General features: G+C 39.3%; 1 protein-coding gene across 1 annotated transcript in view; it reads left to right on the top strand.

The window, feature by feature from the left end:
* The window catches only part of CPZ (carboxypeptidase Z), a 123791-nt gene that overhangs the window by 65924 nt on the left and 39343 nt on the right, over nucleotides 1–18524 (top strand). Inside the window, exons 8-9 of the mRNA XM_089691570.1 lie at nucleotides 3520–3655; nucleotides 6246–6385. Of these exons, the coding sequence (XP_089547696.1) occupies nucleotides 3520–3655; nucleotides 6246–6385 (276 nt within the window). The remainder of the gene's footprint in view (nucleotides 1–3519; nucleotides 3656–6245; nucleotides 6386–18524) is intronic.

Genomic DNA, 18524 nt, shown 5'->3' with positions numbered 1-18524 from the left:
AAAGGATGCATCTCCCTTTCAGCAATCAGAAAACATTCACAATACAATTCAGATGCCCTTAGGACTTCAGATGGGTGATCAATTTCAACACATTTTACTCTTTGGCCTTCCTTTCACCTGTAATACTTGGGTCTCATCCTCCACATATCTGAAGCAAAAGTCTTTCTAGCAGAAAAGAAAGTTAACATTAATGAGAGTTGAGATCCAAGAGACATCCGCCAGTGAGATTTTCCATGAGTGTTCTAGGCTTAATGGTAGCTTCCTTTGAAACAATACCATTCACCCATTTACATTCAGGAACTCTGCAACAAAATACCTGGTTGGCCTGGAACAAGCAGGCTTCTTCTCTTGATTTGCAAATTTTCCTGTCCCTTTCACTAGAAGGTTATCACAGCAGATGCACATCTGTCAGGCTTCAAAAGAGATCTCCAATCCCTAACAGTCCAAGAAGCATGGTCATTGAGGCAAACCACGCATTCCATCAACATCTTGGAGCTCAGAGCAGTCAGGTAGGCACTACAGCACTGGATCCCCCTTCAGAAAGGACACCAAATCAGGGTGAAGTCAGACAATGCCAAGGCAGTGGCCTACATAAACCTTCAAGGGGTCACCAGGAGCCAGGCTGAGTTGAAGAAAGGAAACCAGATCATCTCTTGATCAAAAAACACTGTTCACCAATCTCTGCAGTCCACATCCCAGGATTGGATAACTGAAAAGTGAAGTATCTCAGCCGTCATCACCAGGATCAAGGGGATCCTAATTAACCCAATATCTTTCATCTGATATGCCAAAATGGGTGGAAATCTGGTATCCCCCAGATCCTTGAGATTCAACACAAACTACCTCTGTTTCTTGCCAGGACTAGGGATCCTCTAGCTCTAGTCTCAGGTGCCTTGATAGTCCCCTTGTCCCTGTCCAGGCTATTTTGTGCCTTCCCTACACTGTGAATCTTGCCTCTTATGTTCAAGAAAATAGCTCAAGAGAAAAGAATGGTGATTCTGATTGCATCAAACTGGCCCAGAAGGACCTGGTACACAGACATACTTGGATCTCAACTTGGGTCTCTCTGCAGAAACCACCCTTTAAACCTATAACCTTTTTTTGTTTTTTTGTCACTATCAAATCTTCCAGACATGTTTCTGAACATGTCTTTCCTGTAAAGCGCCTTTCCTCATAATCCACAATGACAAGGTTGTCTTACACCCAAATACATGCTTTCTTTCTAAAATTTCCTTAGCATTCCACCTCAATGAGGACATTGTCCTCCCAACCTTATGACCTGCATCCAAAGGAAATCCTATTACATTGCTTAGACATAGTCAGAGCCATTAAATTATAACTCAAGGTTACTGCTTCAATCAGACAGAGGAATTCCCTCTTTGTCCTGTTCTCTAGACCTCACAAGGGACACCCCGCTTCAAAGTCCACCAATACACGATGGGTACAAAATCTGATGTAAGCGAAAGCTTACATTCTCAAAGAGAAATCTCCTTCTGCGCTTTTACTTACATGCCCATTCCATTGGTGGGAGTTTTGTTGGTTTTTAGGCACCAAGCCTCTGTAGGCTAGTTGTGTAAGGTCACCGCCTGGTCTTCTGTTCATACTTTTTCAAAGTTTTAACAGATGGACATACAGTCTTCTGCTGATGCAGCTTTTCACTGCAAGATTCTTGCAGTGACTCTCTGAGGTTGGGTCTTCTGAAACTTGTTGTTGGGCCTATTGGCACAATTCTGTTTGCCTCATTGTTTCCCACCCTTTCTAATCATTGCTTTGGGGTATCCCATGGTGTATACACATTCTGCCTGTGTCCTGATCTATACAATTAAGATAAGAGGAGCAGGCCACCATCCCTTTTGTTCCTTGGTTTACTCTTCATTGCTTGCTACAAAACTCACACAGTGGGGTAAGTTTACAAGGTTAGGTGCCCGGGGGAAGGTACATGCCTATAAGCCATGGTGAATGAATATTCTGCCTGTGTAATGTACTGAACTCCAAAATATGTAGGTTACAGGTAAGTCAAACTTCCTCTTTTTAGAAGGAAGTCATCAAAGGTGGCCTCCATGTTTGTCTCTTGACAAAGTTCTTTTAGGTTTTGTTACAAATGGTCAGTACCTTTGAGGCTGCAAAACTCTATTTGTGTACCGATAGTGAATTGTGTTATGAACTTCAGTGGTGCTCTAGTGTTCCTTGCCTGTATAGAATGTAACAGAAATGTATTATTATAATGCCAAGTATTTGAGTGTATTTGATTTGTTATAGTGTTTTATATTGATTGTAATGATATTATAATCATGTCAAAGAGTTAGGTGATGATGGATAGTTGTAACATTTCATGTCTTTGTGAGTTTGGTTTCTGTACGACTAAATAGAGTGTTATAAAACTGTACAGTGAACATAGGCTGTGGGCATGTCATGTTTGTATCTCTATTGTCCTATGTCTATATAACATGTAATATAATTTTATATGACCATGGTCAGTAGACATGTCATGTTTGGTATCTGTTGAGTCCTAAATCTATACTGAGTGTAATAGAATTTTATATGACCATAGTCAGTAGTCATGTCATGTTTGGTATTTTTTGTCCTATATCTAGACAGATTTTAACAGCATTATACACTGTATAACCATGGCATGTCATGCTGAGTATCTTTAGTGTCCTAAGTCTATACAGAATGTAATAGAATTGCATTGTGACCATGGTGTGTAGTTATGTCATGTTTGGTATCTATATTGTCTTAAGTCTGTATAGAGTGTATTAGAATTATGTTGTGACAATGGTCTGTAGTCATGACACGGTGGGAAATTGTGATGTATATCTGCAAAGAGTGTAAAATACCTGTTCTGTCATAATACATAGTGGTAAGGGTAGTTGTAGGTAGTTGTGATGTTTTCATGCTCTGTGACTAGTTTATTAGGTTAATCTATACAGTATTGGTTAGAATCTAAATGAATGCCAGTATTTATTCAACAAAGTACTGGAAAAGCTTTGGTCTGTGCTGACCTGGTAGCATCAAATAGTTCTCCTTGATGTTTGTATTCATGCAGCAGATACCTTGTGCCTCCTCTTCCCAAAGGATTCATTTAGTATAGCCCAAATTTTGTTCCCATTATCTGCATATCCCTACAGAATACGAGATTTCTCTATTTTACATTTGGTCAAAATACAACTAAACCACTTGTCCATTTCTGCATGTTTCCATGTATAAAGTTGCAGCCACATCATTTTTTTTTTAGCTATTTAACTTTTTGCATTATCAAGCTGTTGAACTTAATAATATGGTCACTGAGTGCAGACCTGCATACAGAGAAACAATTTTCATTAAACGTAGCTCATTTTCAGTCAATATTTTCACATATTGAAATGCTCTGTTCACTGATTCCAAATCAAAATATCTTTAGTATTGTTCTGACATGTAGGGTTTAACTTTCTATATATAGGATTGGATAGGACCTGAATGAAAGCACATGTTATAATTTGATTCCTTTACACATAAATCCCAATGCTTTTTTATATTCAGGTATTTAAGATGCTTGCGAAGACCTATGTTGCTTCACATCCCAAAATGTCAGACCAGTCAACAGAAAGATGTGGTGGAAATTTTGTAAGCAAAGGAGGCATCATCAATGGTGCTCAGTGGTACAGCTTCAGTGGAGGTAGGTCTGTTTTGTTCACAAAAATTCCATATGTGTTTAAATGTTAAAGCTGAAGTTTGGCTTTAAAAAAATTCCTACAGCTTTAGTCACATCACTTACATGTAATGAAGTATGTCCCACAATGTGCAAACTAAGAAAAATAAGCACTGCTCCAGGTCACTCCGCTGATCCACCCTTTCTAACCCACTATATAGGTGCTGGCCCAGCTCTTATCTGTATTCACAGGAAAAGAAAAAGTTTTGTTCGACCAAACATCTAAAACACTTTTATTGTAGAAGTTGCAGTAAAATCACATATCCATAAACAAAGTAGAGGGGACCAGTAGGAAACAGCTAATGCGTTTCACACTTATTCAGTGCTTATTCATTTCTGACCACGTTAGCTGTTTTCCACTGGTCCCCTCTACTTACTTTGTGGATTTGACTACAGCTTCTATAATAAAGGTGTTTTAGATGCATGTCAACTGGAAATTTTTATTTGTCCTATGTCTCACAAGAAACCAAAACAGCATCTAGTGTTTTTTGTCAAAGCTTAATTGAACGAGCTGATGTTAGAAGCTGATTGGCTACCATGCACAGCTGCACCAGATTTTGCACTCTACAAGTTTAGAAAATCTACCCCAATGTGTTCTGCAATGCAGTTACCAACTTTTTGAAAATTGTTATTTACGTTAAGGTTCAAAGTGGAAGCAAAGGCAAAACCCAACTAACTCTAAATCTACTCTCAGCAACATTATCAGCCTACTATGGGGCTTCTATTGCCGGCTGCCTCTCCTACACACTCCTCCATGTTGAAGCCGCCACTGACAGCCCAGCCTGGAATTAGACTGGAGTAGCTGCAGAATAGGTAAGTATTGTATTTTTTCTTTACAGGGATATATTGATTATGCTTAGAATGTGGCTGAGAGTAGGTTTAGAGTTAGTTAGGTTTTGCCTTTGCTTCCATTTTAAGTCTGCTTCCCTACCCTTCATGTGAGAATACTTGGGCATTGAGGGCTGTTGTGGGGAAATGAGGATTTAGTTATTTCAGGAGGATCTGACTGCACTGCTACAGGATTTTATGCTAACAAAGCGGGGACATTGCTTTACCTTATCGTGCCTAGTTTTCAGCACTTAACTTGACATTGTCTGTTCTAGTACAGCTTTCTCATCTGTCAGTGTTTAGTAACTGTTCTCAGTATAAAGACAAAGCAATGATGTCTTCCGTAGCCAATCCTCTTAGGTATCATCCCAAAGTAAAACACTTTTTTTTTTACATTTTGGATAGAGTGGAGATGGATTAGACCAGCTGTCAGGTTTTTATTGCTGTCTGTGCCCCCGTTAGGGAGATTCTCTATCTGTATATGTACTGATGGCAAAATCATGAGTGGTCACCAGAACAGGAATTCTATTTCTGGTGACTCTAGTGGCTATCAGGGAATTTCTTCACTTTGAAGAGATTTCTTCCCACATCCTGTTGTGGCTATGAGACAGGTAATTGATGAGAAACCTCCAGATGGCAAGAGGTTTTAACCCTCCTAAACTCCATGAAAAATAAAGAAAAAAGTTTTGCCTTCAGCTTAGCGGTATGATTATGTCAATATTTCTGTGCTCAAAGCGTTACATTTTTTTGCATGGAAATATGTCATTTCTTTTACTGTAGGCCTGTAATTTTTAGGAATAACTCACTGAAATCTGTCCGAACAAGAGCCTACTAAACATCCCGGGTATGATAAAATTTGAAACACAAAATCATAAATTATAATATAATAAATAATCATAAATAATAATAATAATACATTTAATTCAATAATGTAATCAAACCAAAAACACTGAAATTTGAAATATATCGCCAAGTTCACACATCACTGAGCTTAGTCGCAAAATCGTTTTCAGTGTCTGATGACGAATTTCCCCCGCGAATCATTATCACTCAATTCTGCAAGTGGTTCTAATTTACTATCGCTGTTCTCTAGCTGGCTAAAACCACTTTTGACCTAAAGGGACGCTTTTTGGACGCCATGGACGTTTCTCAGTTTCCAGGCAGAAAGAACAGTAACAATGCAGGCAGGGCACAGGACAAAGCACTCGGGACAAAATGTATGTGAAATGGTTTAATACAGGAATGTTTTACTATGTGATTTATGTGTATTGAGTGAATGTCACTTTTTCACATTTTTAAATTTCCCACGGTTCCGGCCCCGTACATCCTGTACGTCCCAACGTTCGCAGGGACCGGAACCCGGAAGACGGATGCCGGCATTGGCCAAAGGACATGGCCGGGGATATTGCAGGGGGGACATTGCGGGAGCGAAGGACAAGGTAAGTGAAACAGGGATCACAGAGCAACGCTGCAGCATAATCCAGAGTGTAGCTCAGGGTTACGACTTTTGGCACTGATAATTAACCCCGAGCTACACTCGGGAATACCGCCAGGGGGGTTGAATGACCGACTCATCACAATTGGCTGTTCTGTGCGTGACCACCTTTTTTTTTTTTTTTTGCTCTTAATTCAAGTAAACATAAATGGTCAGCTATTTTTTTCCCTTGGCATATTTCATGTAGTATGTGATATGTCAGTACTGGCTTCATATATTCATATTCTCTTCCAGGAATGTCAGACTTCAGCTATCTCCACACAAATTGTTTTGAACTTACCCTGGAGCTGGGATGCGAGAAGTTCCCAACTGAGGATGAACTGTATACGGCCTGGCAAGACAATAAAGAATCTTTGCTGAGCTTAATTGAAATGGTACAGTGCACAGGTTTTAAGCATGCAGAGTTATGACACAATATTTCAGCTCTATGTCAGTTTGAAGTCAGTCTCTGTGAATGAGGCTGGGGTAGGGAGGATGGTGTAGAAGGGAGAGGGGGGCTTTTCGAGGCTCAAGAGGAAGTGCTCAATTGTTCCATTCATTAACCGTCTTTCTTATTGATATTTGACATATGGGCCAATGTACTGGGCAGTGGCACAGGAGGGGAGGAGAGGTGGGGATCGAGTAACTCAAACCGGTATAGAACAAAAAAGAAGAACCATTTAAGGGAAACAAATTCCAGATATAACCTGTGTCATTATTCTTTTCCTCAGCTTGAAGACTGCCAATCTTACATTCCTCCACACCATCAGGGATTCTTTTTCATCTTTCTCCAAATAGCATCACTTGTCAGAAAGGCCCTTCTTTGCAATGAAAGCTTGAGTATATTTCCACTTCAAGTTCCTTTAACATGCTAAATTTATTTAACTGGCCCAGACCTAAAGGGATGATCTAATAAAATGCAGTTTGTAAGTTTCTCAAACCCTTTTTTGAATTACCCAAACTTAACTAAAGTGACACTAAACTATATCCTTATTTTTAAAAATAATTTGCACATATCCACGACTTAATGGCCCTGTAATCTATTTTTCATGACATTGCTTCTTATTGTGTTTTTTCTAACTCCTTTTAACATCCTCCATGAGCTTCTGAACCTATCCCTTTCCCCTTCAGTTCCATTTGTTTGAAACGAGCAGTGCACGTTAGTTGCTGTCATGTGCACCATTCTATGTACAGTACATATCTTATAGTCCCTAGCTCATCTCGGGAGTGAGAAAGAGAGGGTGGCCAAGTTCCTACATACAGCTGGACTATGGAGAAAGCCACCCTCTAGCAGGAAGTTGTATCGCAGCAGTAAAAAAAAGGAATTTTAAGAGGACGCTGTGAGCAATAGAAAGTATTTTTTGAGTTACCAGTATATACTTGAATAGAATACATATTTTTTTAAACTATAATTTAGTGCCACTTTAAAGTAGTACTAAACTTAGAAACAAACATGGAATATATTGCAGCTTACCAGTCTTTAAATGTGGTGGCTAAATTTGTTTTCCTTTTTTTAGGGCTTTATTCCTTTATTTCCACCAGGTGGTCTGACTAGTAAGCCTGTTATTTTTCAGCTCCCTTTAGCACACCAAGCTGTCCAACATATGTGGTTATGTGCACCACTCTATGTACAGTACAGATCCCACGGCCCATAGTCCATCTCAGGAGTGAGAGAGGGTGGCTACGTTCTTACAGTGGGACCATGGAGAATGAATGCAGGCACCCTCTAACAGGAAGTCAGATCATAGCAGCAAAAAAAAAAAGAATCTTAAGATTTAGTGGAGGCAGAAAGCAAAAAAAGGTATTTTTAAAGTTAGGAATACATACTGGAATGGAATATTTTTTCTTTAAGTCAGAGAATAGTATCATTTTAAGGCTGTACTAAACCCCAAAACAAACAATTATAACTAGTTTTCTTTTTTAGGCATCTTTCCCTTTGTTTCCACCTGGTATTCTGACCAGTAAGTCTGTTATTTTTCAACTCCCTTTATCAGACCAAGCTGCCCATCAAAAGTGGCAAGGTTGAGCAAAATTATTTAACACTGACATGGGTGCTTACACTGATCAGCTTTTATTTATTTATTTATGTCAAAAAAGAGAAAAAAAATGTTACTGTAACTGCCTGTAAAGTGTTAGCTTGAGTTCAGATTTAATTTGTTAGTCAAAGTGGTTATATAGGCTTAAGGTTTTTAAACTTATGGAAAAAACATTCTGTGTGCAGCAGCCTCCCCTAATCCAGCGATGTGCTTGAGAGCCTTGGCTCTCCAGGGACTCTTCCTCCTCATTGGCTGAGACAGCAACGGGAGCCATTGGCTCCTGCTGCTGTCAGTCACAGCCAGTGAGCCAATGAGGAGAAAGAGGGGATGGGGCTGAGCTGCAGCTCTGTTTGTCAATGGACATGTAGAGCAGCGGCTAGGGACCGAGCCTGCTTAGGTGCCCCCATAGCAAGCTGCTTGGGGGCACTCAGCAGAAAGGAGGGGCTAGGATTGCCAGTGGGGGAGCTGTGTTTTTTTTTAATTGCCTGTAATATCACTTTTCGTCCATCCAAATCTGCTAGTACATCTAATACTACCATCTACACAGATTGACAATGCTGCTGTCCAAAGGTGTCTCTTTTGCTCCTCCGTCCAGAGCCGAGACATCCTAAGACAGTGTTATTTTCACTAGGAAAAAATAAAGGGGAAAAGCCTAAAAACAAAATGAAGGCAGGCACCACATTTAAAGTCGAACTCCAGGAATTCAACCAATTTCTAAAATGTGTTGGGTCACTAGGTGTATGCCACCTCTTAGATTTATCTCTTTTAATTACAGTTGACAGTTTTACTGAGAGCTGGGATTATAGCAATCTCACAGGGGAGACGCTGCTTTCTTACAGCAGCTACTGTGCCCGCCCCTCCCCTCCCCTTCGCTGTCCATTCCCAGAAGGCTTTGTATTTTGTGAATGGGTCCACATAATAAATAGTACACTGTGATTGGGCAGAAGGAGAGGAGGGGTGGACACAGCAGCTCCATTCGAGTTTGCATCTGCAGAAGCTGAGACCAGCAGGGCCAGTATTGGAGCATGAGAAGTATAGCGGATAGCTATGCTCCCGACACACAGTACAAATGTAAATGGTAAATTAAAGACATAAGTCCACAAGGTGACCAAAATGTAAATTTTTTTGTTTCTATTCTCTATAGTTCTAAAGCTAAGAAAATAAACATTGGTTTTGGATAGACTTAAAAGCTAAATTCCAGGCTAGTGGCTAAATATAGTTAAAAGACATAGTTACATAGTCAGGGTAAAAAAAGACACATGTCCGTTGAGTTCAACCAAAATCTTTTACCTAACAAGAATTTGTCTTTCTGTAAAGCCTACCAGGCAGCGCAGTCAGATCCTTGACCTTCATTTCAGATTTGACAGCTTGGTCAGGGCACACCCCAGCCTACTGATTGGACGAAGATGTAGAAGCACACTCATGGGGTCATCCCTTTTCTTACATTGCTTTCCCCCCCTGACTGCTTGCTCGTTGCCCACCATGTAGCCCACCTGAACAACTCCCAGTGCTGCCCTTCGCCATCACACTACATTACACTGAATTACAATACAAGGAGGCTTGTATCAAGATAAATCTGGGTACCTTCACTAGTTACTTTCAAAAACATTTGTAATGCTTACATCGGTACATTAATTGGCTTTATTTTTTATAGCTCTCTGGAGTTTAGCTTTAGGGCTGATTCATACGGGCAGGGGGGGCCTATACAGTATGAAAAGATGGGATTGACAGGTGTTTGCAAACAGCTGCCTGTACAAATAATTAATAGTCTGCGGTTGTATGTGTGTCACTACACATCTCAGCATTTGCATGCATGCAGGGATAGATGATTGGCCCTAGATGTAAACTGTCTATGTCCAGGGCTCCTCAGCTGTTCCTGTATGCATGCACACGCTTGGATGTAAAGTGTCACTCATACATGAGTATAAGTTTTGTACAGTCAGCTCTACGCAAACACTTGCCACTCCTGGATGCCTCCCAGCCTCATAAACACATGGCTTTTCACACTGTATGGGCTCTCTGAGTCCACTAACATTAACACCAATGCCAGGATTCTGCAGACAGTCAACTTTCTTCTTATACCTCCTGTATGGGCAGGCAGTTACTGAAAGGCAGGAAGAATCAATGAAATACGAGAGTGCTCACCTGTGTCCTTGCAGTTCATTGAGAATTGCAAGCCTTTACCTGTGGCTACCGACGGTACGTGTAGTTCATTCATACACAGAACTCTGCTCCACCAACATGGCCGCACTCTTTGTAAATTGTGACAGCGTGTGCAAGGAGAAGATGTGCCGCCTGCTATCACAAGGAGAATGGGAGAGGGGATTGGGGGGCGGGGAGGTGCATGAACTGAAACGTTACATGTTCTACCATAAAAATGGTCCACAGGTGAACTTATCTTTTAAACTAAATGAATAATACAAATATTGATATACATCTCATCACCAAACTGTTTAATGGCTTGCTTGGAGCCTGGGTTTTCTCCAAATTTGACCTAAGAGCAATGTACTACCTGTGCCAAAGCCAAGGTTCTGTCATGTTCCACAGTGGGTTCATTTATGCCTCTTTCTGTTCTTAACCACCTCCCGTCCGGCCGTTGTATATAAATGGTTGGACGGTGGCAGTGCAGGGTCGAGTGGCCGTTTATAAACGGCCTCTCTGCACCCTGATTGTGCGCACTCCCTGAGCACGCAGCACCGCGATCTGGTGCCCGCTGTGTCCTCCAGAACACCGATCGTCGCACAGGACCTCTGTACGAGGACCTGATCATGTGATCACTGATTGGCCAATCAGTGATCACATGCAGAGTAGGAAGCAAGATGTCACTTGTGACATCATAGCTTACTACGTTTGAAATCTGTGAATGATCACAGAGGTCACATAGTACAAGGCTATTCACAACAGCCTTGTACCATGTGACAAGCTGTGACCAATCACAGCTCACTCAGTAGTTCTCAATGGCTGCAAGAATGCAGCTAGAGAGAAGGAGAAATGATTTCGTTTACATCCTTTATGGGTGTAAAAACAATCAGTGTAAAAAAAAAAAAAATCATCACCCCCCACAAGTAGTACAGTGTCACCATGGTGACACTGTACTGCTGGGGTGACAGTATGTAAAAAAAATAAATAATAAAGAAAAAATAATATAATTTTTTTTTTTTAAAAATGTAAAAGAAAATGTTTAAAAATTATAATTTTTGGTTATAAACTAATTTGGGTTATTATTTTTTTACTAAAAATATAACGGAATAAATTTTGGTCAAGATTTATGATGACATATTATTTATTTGCAAAATTTTATAAGAAAAACAGTTTTTTTTTCAAAATTTTTGGACTTTTTAATTTACATAGCACAAAAAATTTAAATCCCAGCGGTGAATAGATACCACCAAAATAAAGCTTTATCTGTCTCAAAAAAATGCTAAAATGTTCATATGGGTACAGTGTTGCATGACCACGCAATTGTCATTCAAAGTGTGATAGCACTGAAAGCTGAAAATTGGCCTGGACAGGAAGAGGGTAAAAGTGTCTGGACTGGAAGTGGTTAAGGAACCCTGGGAACACTTGTCCAGACTTTATCACTTATCTTCCACCATCTGATGCCTGTTTACTCATTTGGGTTGTGGTTGATAGGTTATCATTTTGTTCCTCTCCCTGCCCTTCCTTCAGTCACAATTCACCAGTTTTCATCTGGGATATTTTTAGACTGCATGGCTTGTAGTCTGGTATCATTTTTCTCTACTAATGATAACGGGATTTCCCTCTTGCCTTGAGCCAAATTCACTCATGACAACAATGCAAATTCCAGTTCCTTGAGTCGCCATTCTTTGTAGTTTTTGGAAAACATTGACCTCCCATTTCATTGTCCAATTATTTTACTGCTCTGGCCACCATGCAAACTTCTTTCAACACAAGCTGGTTCCTGGTACAACTATGCCTCCTAAGCACATCCTCCATATACAAGACGTCTGCAAACCTTCACTCCAAGCTCACTCATTATGAGCCTGGGGACAAGGTCTGACTGGCCATAAAGAGTCTTCATCTTACAATGACCTTAACTAAGTTTGCTCCATGCTACATTGGGCCACTTGGAAATTTCTGCCAGAGGCTATCCAGTGTCTTGCAAGCGTTGTCTGCCTCCTTTTATATATATATATATATATATATATATATATATATATATGCTCCATATTCTTAATATATGCCATGTCTCTCTCTTGAAGCTCTTGGTTCTCAACAGGCTCTCTCGCCCCAACTCCAGTTGCTTTTCCTCTAACAGTTGTCACTAAGGAATAGAGGTCCAACAAAATTTGGATCATAAAATCTCCAGGGGCAAGTACTATCTGATGGATTGTGTATTCTTGGACCTTGGCATCTATGGTGTTTGACCTTCCAGTTCAGGGACATACATCTGCACAGCTGTCAAATTGTCATGTAGCCGCTGCATTCCAATAAACCCAAATGGGACTGCCCACACACAGAAGCACAGAACACATGTGCATCCCATGCACGCAGCCTGTCTCTCAGATGTACGTATGTGTGAATGAGGCCCTAAAGTATATATATGTATATGTTATTCTGTATAACTAGGCCAGTAACACAAGGTATTAACAGTAAAATTGTACTAAAAAGACATTCGAAATCCTAAAAAAGCAGTAGAATTGAAAATAAAATATGCATTATTATAACTTCAAAAAACATTACCAAGACAGTAAATGCTGCAAAGGAGCTGGGATCTTAAATGTACCAATAATGTACTACAATATAAGATAAAAAAATCATAATCATTGATTCATATCAACTGTAAAAATACTCAGTATATCCATAAAAATAATAAAACCATTTTCCATATACAGACATTCTGATTGGAATATTCACAGCATGATTTTACTGTAGATTCTGATGGTGTAGTGATCTCAGCATGTTTCACCTATTAAGACTTCTTTAAGAGATATAATATACCACACCAATCAAAGCAAAAATAGCTAGAAACCAAGTCATAATTGTTCTAAGATACGGGCGGTGGCAGTGCAGGGCCGGCTGTCAGGGTGGTATATAATTGGCCACAGGAGGGGTAATCAGGACCCTATAACTTACATGGAGATACAAAAAAAAAAACAAATATGAGGCTCATACACTCTCAACATGGCTCTCATACACAGTATAGTAGCAACAATTGCAATTCAGGACATGTCTGTGGACATGTGCTGTTTTACCACCCTGACACCCTGGGGAGGGGGGTGCTGACTGCTGTGTCTTTGGGTTTTGCCAGCATCTTAGAACAATTGTGACTCGGTTTCCAGCTATTCTTGCTTTGATTGATGTGGCACTTCATTTCTCCTGAAGAAGCCTTAATAGGTGAAACGTGTTGAGATCACTACACTACCACAATATACAGTAAAATTATGCCGGATACTATTCCAATCAGAATGTCTGTATATGGAAAATGTTTTTATTATTTTTATGGATATACTGAGTATTTTTATAATTGATATGGATCAATAAAAATTATGGGTTTTTTTAACTTAGTTATTGTAGTAGATTATTGGCACCTTAAAAATCCCAGCTCCTTTGGAGCATTTCCTGTGTTGTCTATTATTATTATTATACAGTATTTATAAAGCGCCACTGGTTCGCTCAGCACTGTACATTACAAAGGGGGACAGAACATGTGACAGAACAATACCAATACAATGCAAAACATGGGGGGATCGAGGGCCCTGCTCTTTCGAGCTTTTTTTTTTTTGTCTATGGTTCATACACGGGATGTGGTGCCTTGAGTCCTCCTCTGACCCTAGACTCCTGTGACTTCATGTGACTTACTCATCTTTAAAAACTTTGGGAAACTGTGTACACTTTAAAACATCTAGTTTTCTTAGAATGTGTGCTCAGTGTTAGGAAATTTGTGTATTCAATGTCTTAGCCCAGGAAGAGTGTTTGCATTTGAGCTTTTGATTTAGATAAGTCAGAGTCTTCCCAATACACAGCAAGCAAGCTAGGTCAGTTTGTGTGGGATTTCTCCAGGTACTCTGGCTTCCTCCCCCAGAGCAAGAACAAATTTAAGTTGGTCTCAACCCCAACTGAAAGACATGTAGTTCGCTAAAACACTGTGTATAATAAACAACTGCCAATTTGTATAATAAAATACTTGGGAGACAGTTTCCACCCCATAACAGCAAGTGCCCCTAGAAAGTCCTTCATGGCAAAATCACTGTTTTTTTTATTAAGTTAAATTTGCAGTTGATCTAAGATTGACAGAAACTTTTAAAATGGCATCACCGTGATAAAGTGTATATGTTATTTTAATTATTGGGTTTAGAGCTATTTTAATATGTAAAACAAAAGTTAACAAAAACCTGGAGAACTTAGCATATGATGAAAAAATGCATAGGCAAAGGTTTCCTTTATTGAAAACCACACATCAAAAAAGTAGATCGAGAAATATAGGTAATTGAATATTTATGCAAATATTGACATGTCCAATGAAAGACAATATTAGTTATACCTTCCAAGCTGCCTTATTGTTCATTTAATTTGATGGGCAGCACTAAAGGGATCTATAGGAAGGTACAGGAGGAAGCTGGGCATAGCTTGATTTTTATAGGAAAAGTTGTGATTGGCTTTGAACTTTGCCTTTCTATGTATCTGCACCTACATTTGCTTTTCATGTTCAGTTTTTTTTAAGTCAAAATATAGGGTAATTATAGATCCATTGTTCTCTGGGTTACTGTCAGAAGTGATATTTATACAATTGTGTATTGCATGGAATGGGACTTTTAAGTTCCATTACTCTAAAAACACAATAATAAAACCTCAAAAAAGCTATTTTTTTTATAAACATACAAAATGTATTTCTACAGGCATCAGTTACATATTGTCATATAGAGACTTTTGTTAAATAAGCTTTATACATCTCAAACCAGCTTTAAAAGTGTTAGTTACAGTTACCACTGGCAAATTTCAGTATATAATGTGATTTCCCCAAATGTTATGTTAAACATCATTTGGGGAAATAGTTATTTAAATTGCCAGTGGTGACTATCTTACATTTTTAAAGGTGGTTTGAGATGTATCAAGTATTTTTTATCTAAATGCTATAATGTATATAACAATATGTAATTTATTTGCATGTATAAATACATTTTGTATGTTTTTATATAAAATATTTATTTTATTGTTTTGTAGTTTTATTAATGTGTTCCTGGAGTACTGTAAATTACAGTCCCATTCTACGTAATACACAACACTTTTCTCACGACATAACACGTGCTTATGCATTTTTGTCATGATATATTCAATATAACCTGCCCAAGTTTGTGATGGGTCTCGTGATTATATAATATTTTAAATGCTGTAAGTGTCTCTATGTCACAAACTCGTTTGATTGGTTCAAAGTACTCTTGCTGCCTAATCCATTGGCAGGAAACAAATATGGGAAATAAACAGCAATTTTTTTATTTTTGGTACAAATTCCCCCCTAAAATGAAAAAATGGTACAAAGTTACAGTGTACTTGGTACTAGGTATTGTTCTTTTACAGCTAGCCTAAAACTAATGTAGACACCTTATTGAAGTCACTAATCGCAAGCAGACATGCCCTTGGATCGAGTTACTTCTCTGGGTTCTGCTTTTTTTTTTTTATTCATCCCTTTCGCTGCCTCCACAAAGTCTAGACATGGTTTGAGGTTTTATGATTATGACCGACCATTGTCCCAGATTCACCGACCATATTTAATTCTGTAATTATTAACTGCTACTGGCGATGTTCTATCTATTATGAATCTTGTGTTAGGGTGCTAAAGGTTAAGTGATGTTTCATATTATTGTAACTGGAGTTGTAACTCCAGGGGAACCATTTTGGAAAATCTGCACAGCACATGGCGTATAGATCACGGCTGGTCACGAGTAAGTTGTCAGTGTTTCTGGATCGATTTGCATTTCCCCTTGCTTGCATATTTTAGTTAGTAAAATGGTGCACACAACCAGGTTAAGCACAGAGAATATTAACTTACTAGGCCAAAAGGGAGCTTAGTGATTTCCTTTAGAGAGGAAAAGAGGATGGATGTACTAAGGAAACATGTTGGACAGCAGAGAATTTAAAGCTTTCACCTGAAGGCATTTGTAATTGATAGCTTTTATATGGAGAAACGTTCCAACAACAGCAAAGAGTAAGTAATAAGAGTCATATGAGTTTTCTTATTAAAAAAAAAAAAAGTATGTCATCATGCTATGCTATCCACATTTATTTTTTATTGCATTTTTTTATATTGCGTGATAGGTACTTTACCTTTTATGTTTGATTACCAATACATCATGTATGCAAATTCTAAGTGTATCCAAAGTCAGTTTTTTCAGCTTTTGATAGAGTTGTGGGGGGAGGGGCGTAGGTATTTATTTCTCTCTGCATTCTCACTTAGAATGTTCATCATTTCTATTTGTCCTGTTCATGCTAAGCCATTGGGATCAATTTACTAAATAGGCTGTTCACTTTGCAAAGGTAGTGTGAATAGTAGCTTTCCAAGGGAACCTTTCCTTAAAGTAGAAGTCCAATCAAAGAAGTTAAACCTGCTTCCACCCCCATCCTAAGCCCTATACTAACCTGCAGAGGAAAGATGCTTATACTTACCTAATTTGAGGGTGTTCTGGTCCGGTTACAGGATTTCCCTTAGTGAAGAGCAGAGATCGCTAACAATAGCTGCAATGCGTGTGTGGTGATGTCACCCATAGGCTTACTATAGGACATCCATTACCGGCTGTCCCTCCTCTACACTGAAGCTGGCACTGAGAGCTGATCATGTGACCAGATCAGAGTGCCCTCAGAATAGGCAAGTATCACCATCTTCCTTCTAGAGTGTAATCAGTATAAGGCAGGCCATACATGGAGAAAATTTCTTTCCTTCAACCACAGACAGTGCTGACGGGAATCCCTCCCACAGAGTCCTTGTATTCTCCCGGAGTGGAGATAGACGGAAGCCGTCCCCGCCAAGAGAAGACCGTGATTATTGCTAGTGGCTATACCAGCTGCTAGCGATATTCGTATGTAAAATATAGCAGGCTGGTTGTACCAAAGTTGATCGGACGGGACCTATTATGGATTCCTTACAAGACTGATAAGTATCACTCTCATGGCATTTTGGGACATTATGTTCGCTTTGGCTGGATATGGTTACAAAAAGTCAATATGGATACCTTTTGAGTGACATGAATTGCTAGTGTGAGAGAGGCCAACAATCACATGGTGCAAACCTTGGCCAATATATGCCCCTGTGAGTCTGTTATTACTGCCATCACTGTCACTTCTTCTGGACTACATTGTGTTGTTTTCGTATCTATTTACTTGATTACAGCCACCTTATTCAACTTTGTCTATGTATGGAATCTAGGATGCAAATACAATTGAACAGCCCCTAAACAGGGCAGATTTAACCTCCCTGGCGGTATTCCTGAGTGTAGCTCGGGGTAGAGTTTCAGTACCAAAAGCGGTAACCCCGAACTACACTCAGGCTTAACATGTGGCGTTGCTCAGGGATTCCTTGCAGCGCTTACCTTGTCCTTTGCTCCCGCGATGTCCCTCCTGCAACATCCCCAACCATCTCCTCCGGCGTCCGGTTCTGTGTTCCGGTCCCTGCGAGCATCGGGACGTACGGGGGCCGGAAGCGGCAAATGTACAAATTTTCAAAACTGTAATTTTTTTGTAAACGAATATTACATAGCAAAACATTGCTGTTTCAAAGCATTTCACATACGTTTTGGCCCTACTGCTTTGTCCTGTGCCCTGCCTGCATTTTTACTGTTCTATCTGCCTAGAAACTTAGAAAATTTTATGGCGTCCCTTTAGGTCAAAAGCGGTTTTAGACCAGCTAGAGAACAGCGATAGTAAATTAGAACCACTTGCAGAATTGAGTGAAAATGATTCGTGGGAAAATTCGTCATCAGACACTGAAAACGATTTTGCGACTTTGCTCAGCGATGTGCGAACTTGGCGCTATATTTCAAATTTCAGTGTTTTTGGTTTGATTATATTATTGAATTAAATTTATTATTATTATATTATTATTTTTTATGATTATTTATTACATTATAATTTATGATTTCGTGTTTCAAGTTTTATCCTACCCGGGATATTTACTAGACTCTTGTTCGGACAGATTTCAGTGAGTTATTCATAAAAATGACAGGCCTACAATAAAAAAAAATACATATTTCCATGCAAAATAATGGTACCGCTTTCAGCACCAAAAATCTGAAATAATCATACCGCCAGGGAGGTTAATCAGACCTGTTATTCAACTGGAGTGTATCTGTTGAGGAAAGTCTGTGCACAAAAGTCTACGTGCCTATCTTTGATAACCAGATACTGTTTATGGTGGGCTTTGAAATAACTATCCAGCATGCTGGAAAATATATATTCTTTGTGGTCACCTTTCTAACTTCTACCTATCTCTAACTATTACTGTCCCTGTTTTCCTGGGAGCTCTCAGTTGGAAGCTATGTTAAAC

The sequence above is a fragment of the Staurois parvus genome, unplaced genomic scaffold (genome assembly GCF_062004578.1).
Source record: "Staurois parvus isolate SC_StPar_1 unplaced genomic scaffold, SC_StPar_1.0 ptg000564l, whole genome shotgun sequence".
NCBI lineage: Eukaryota > Metazoa > Chordata > Amphibia > Anura > Ranidae > Staurois > Staurois parvus.
Note: the sequence above shows the minus strand (reverse complement) of the source record. Positions and strands in the feature narration are given on the sequence as shown.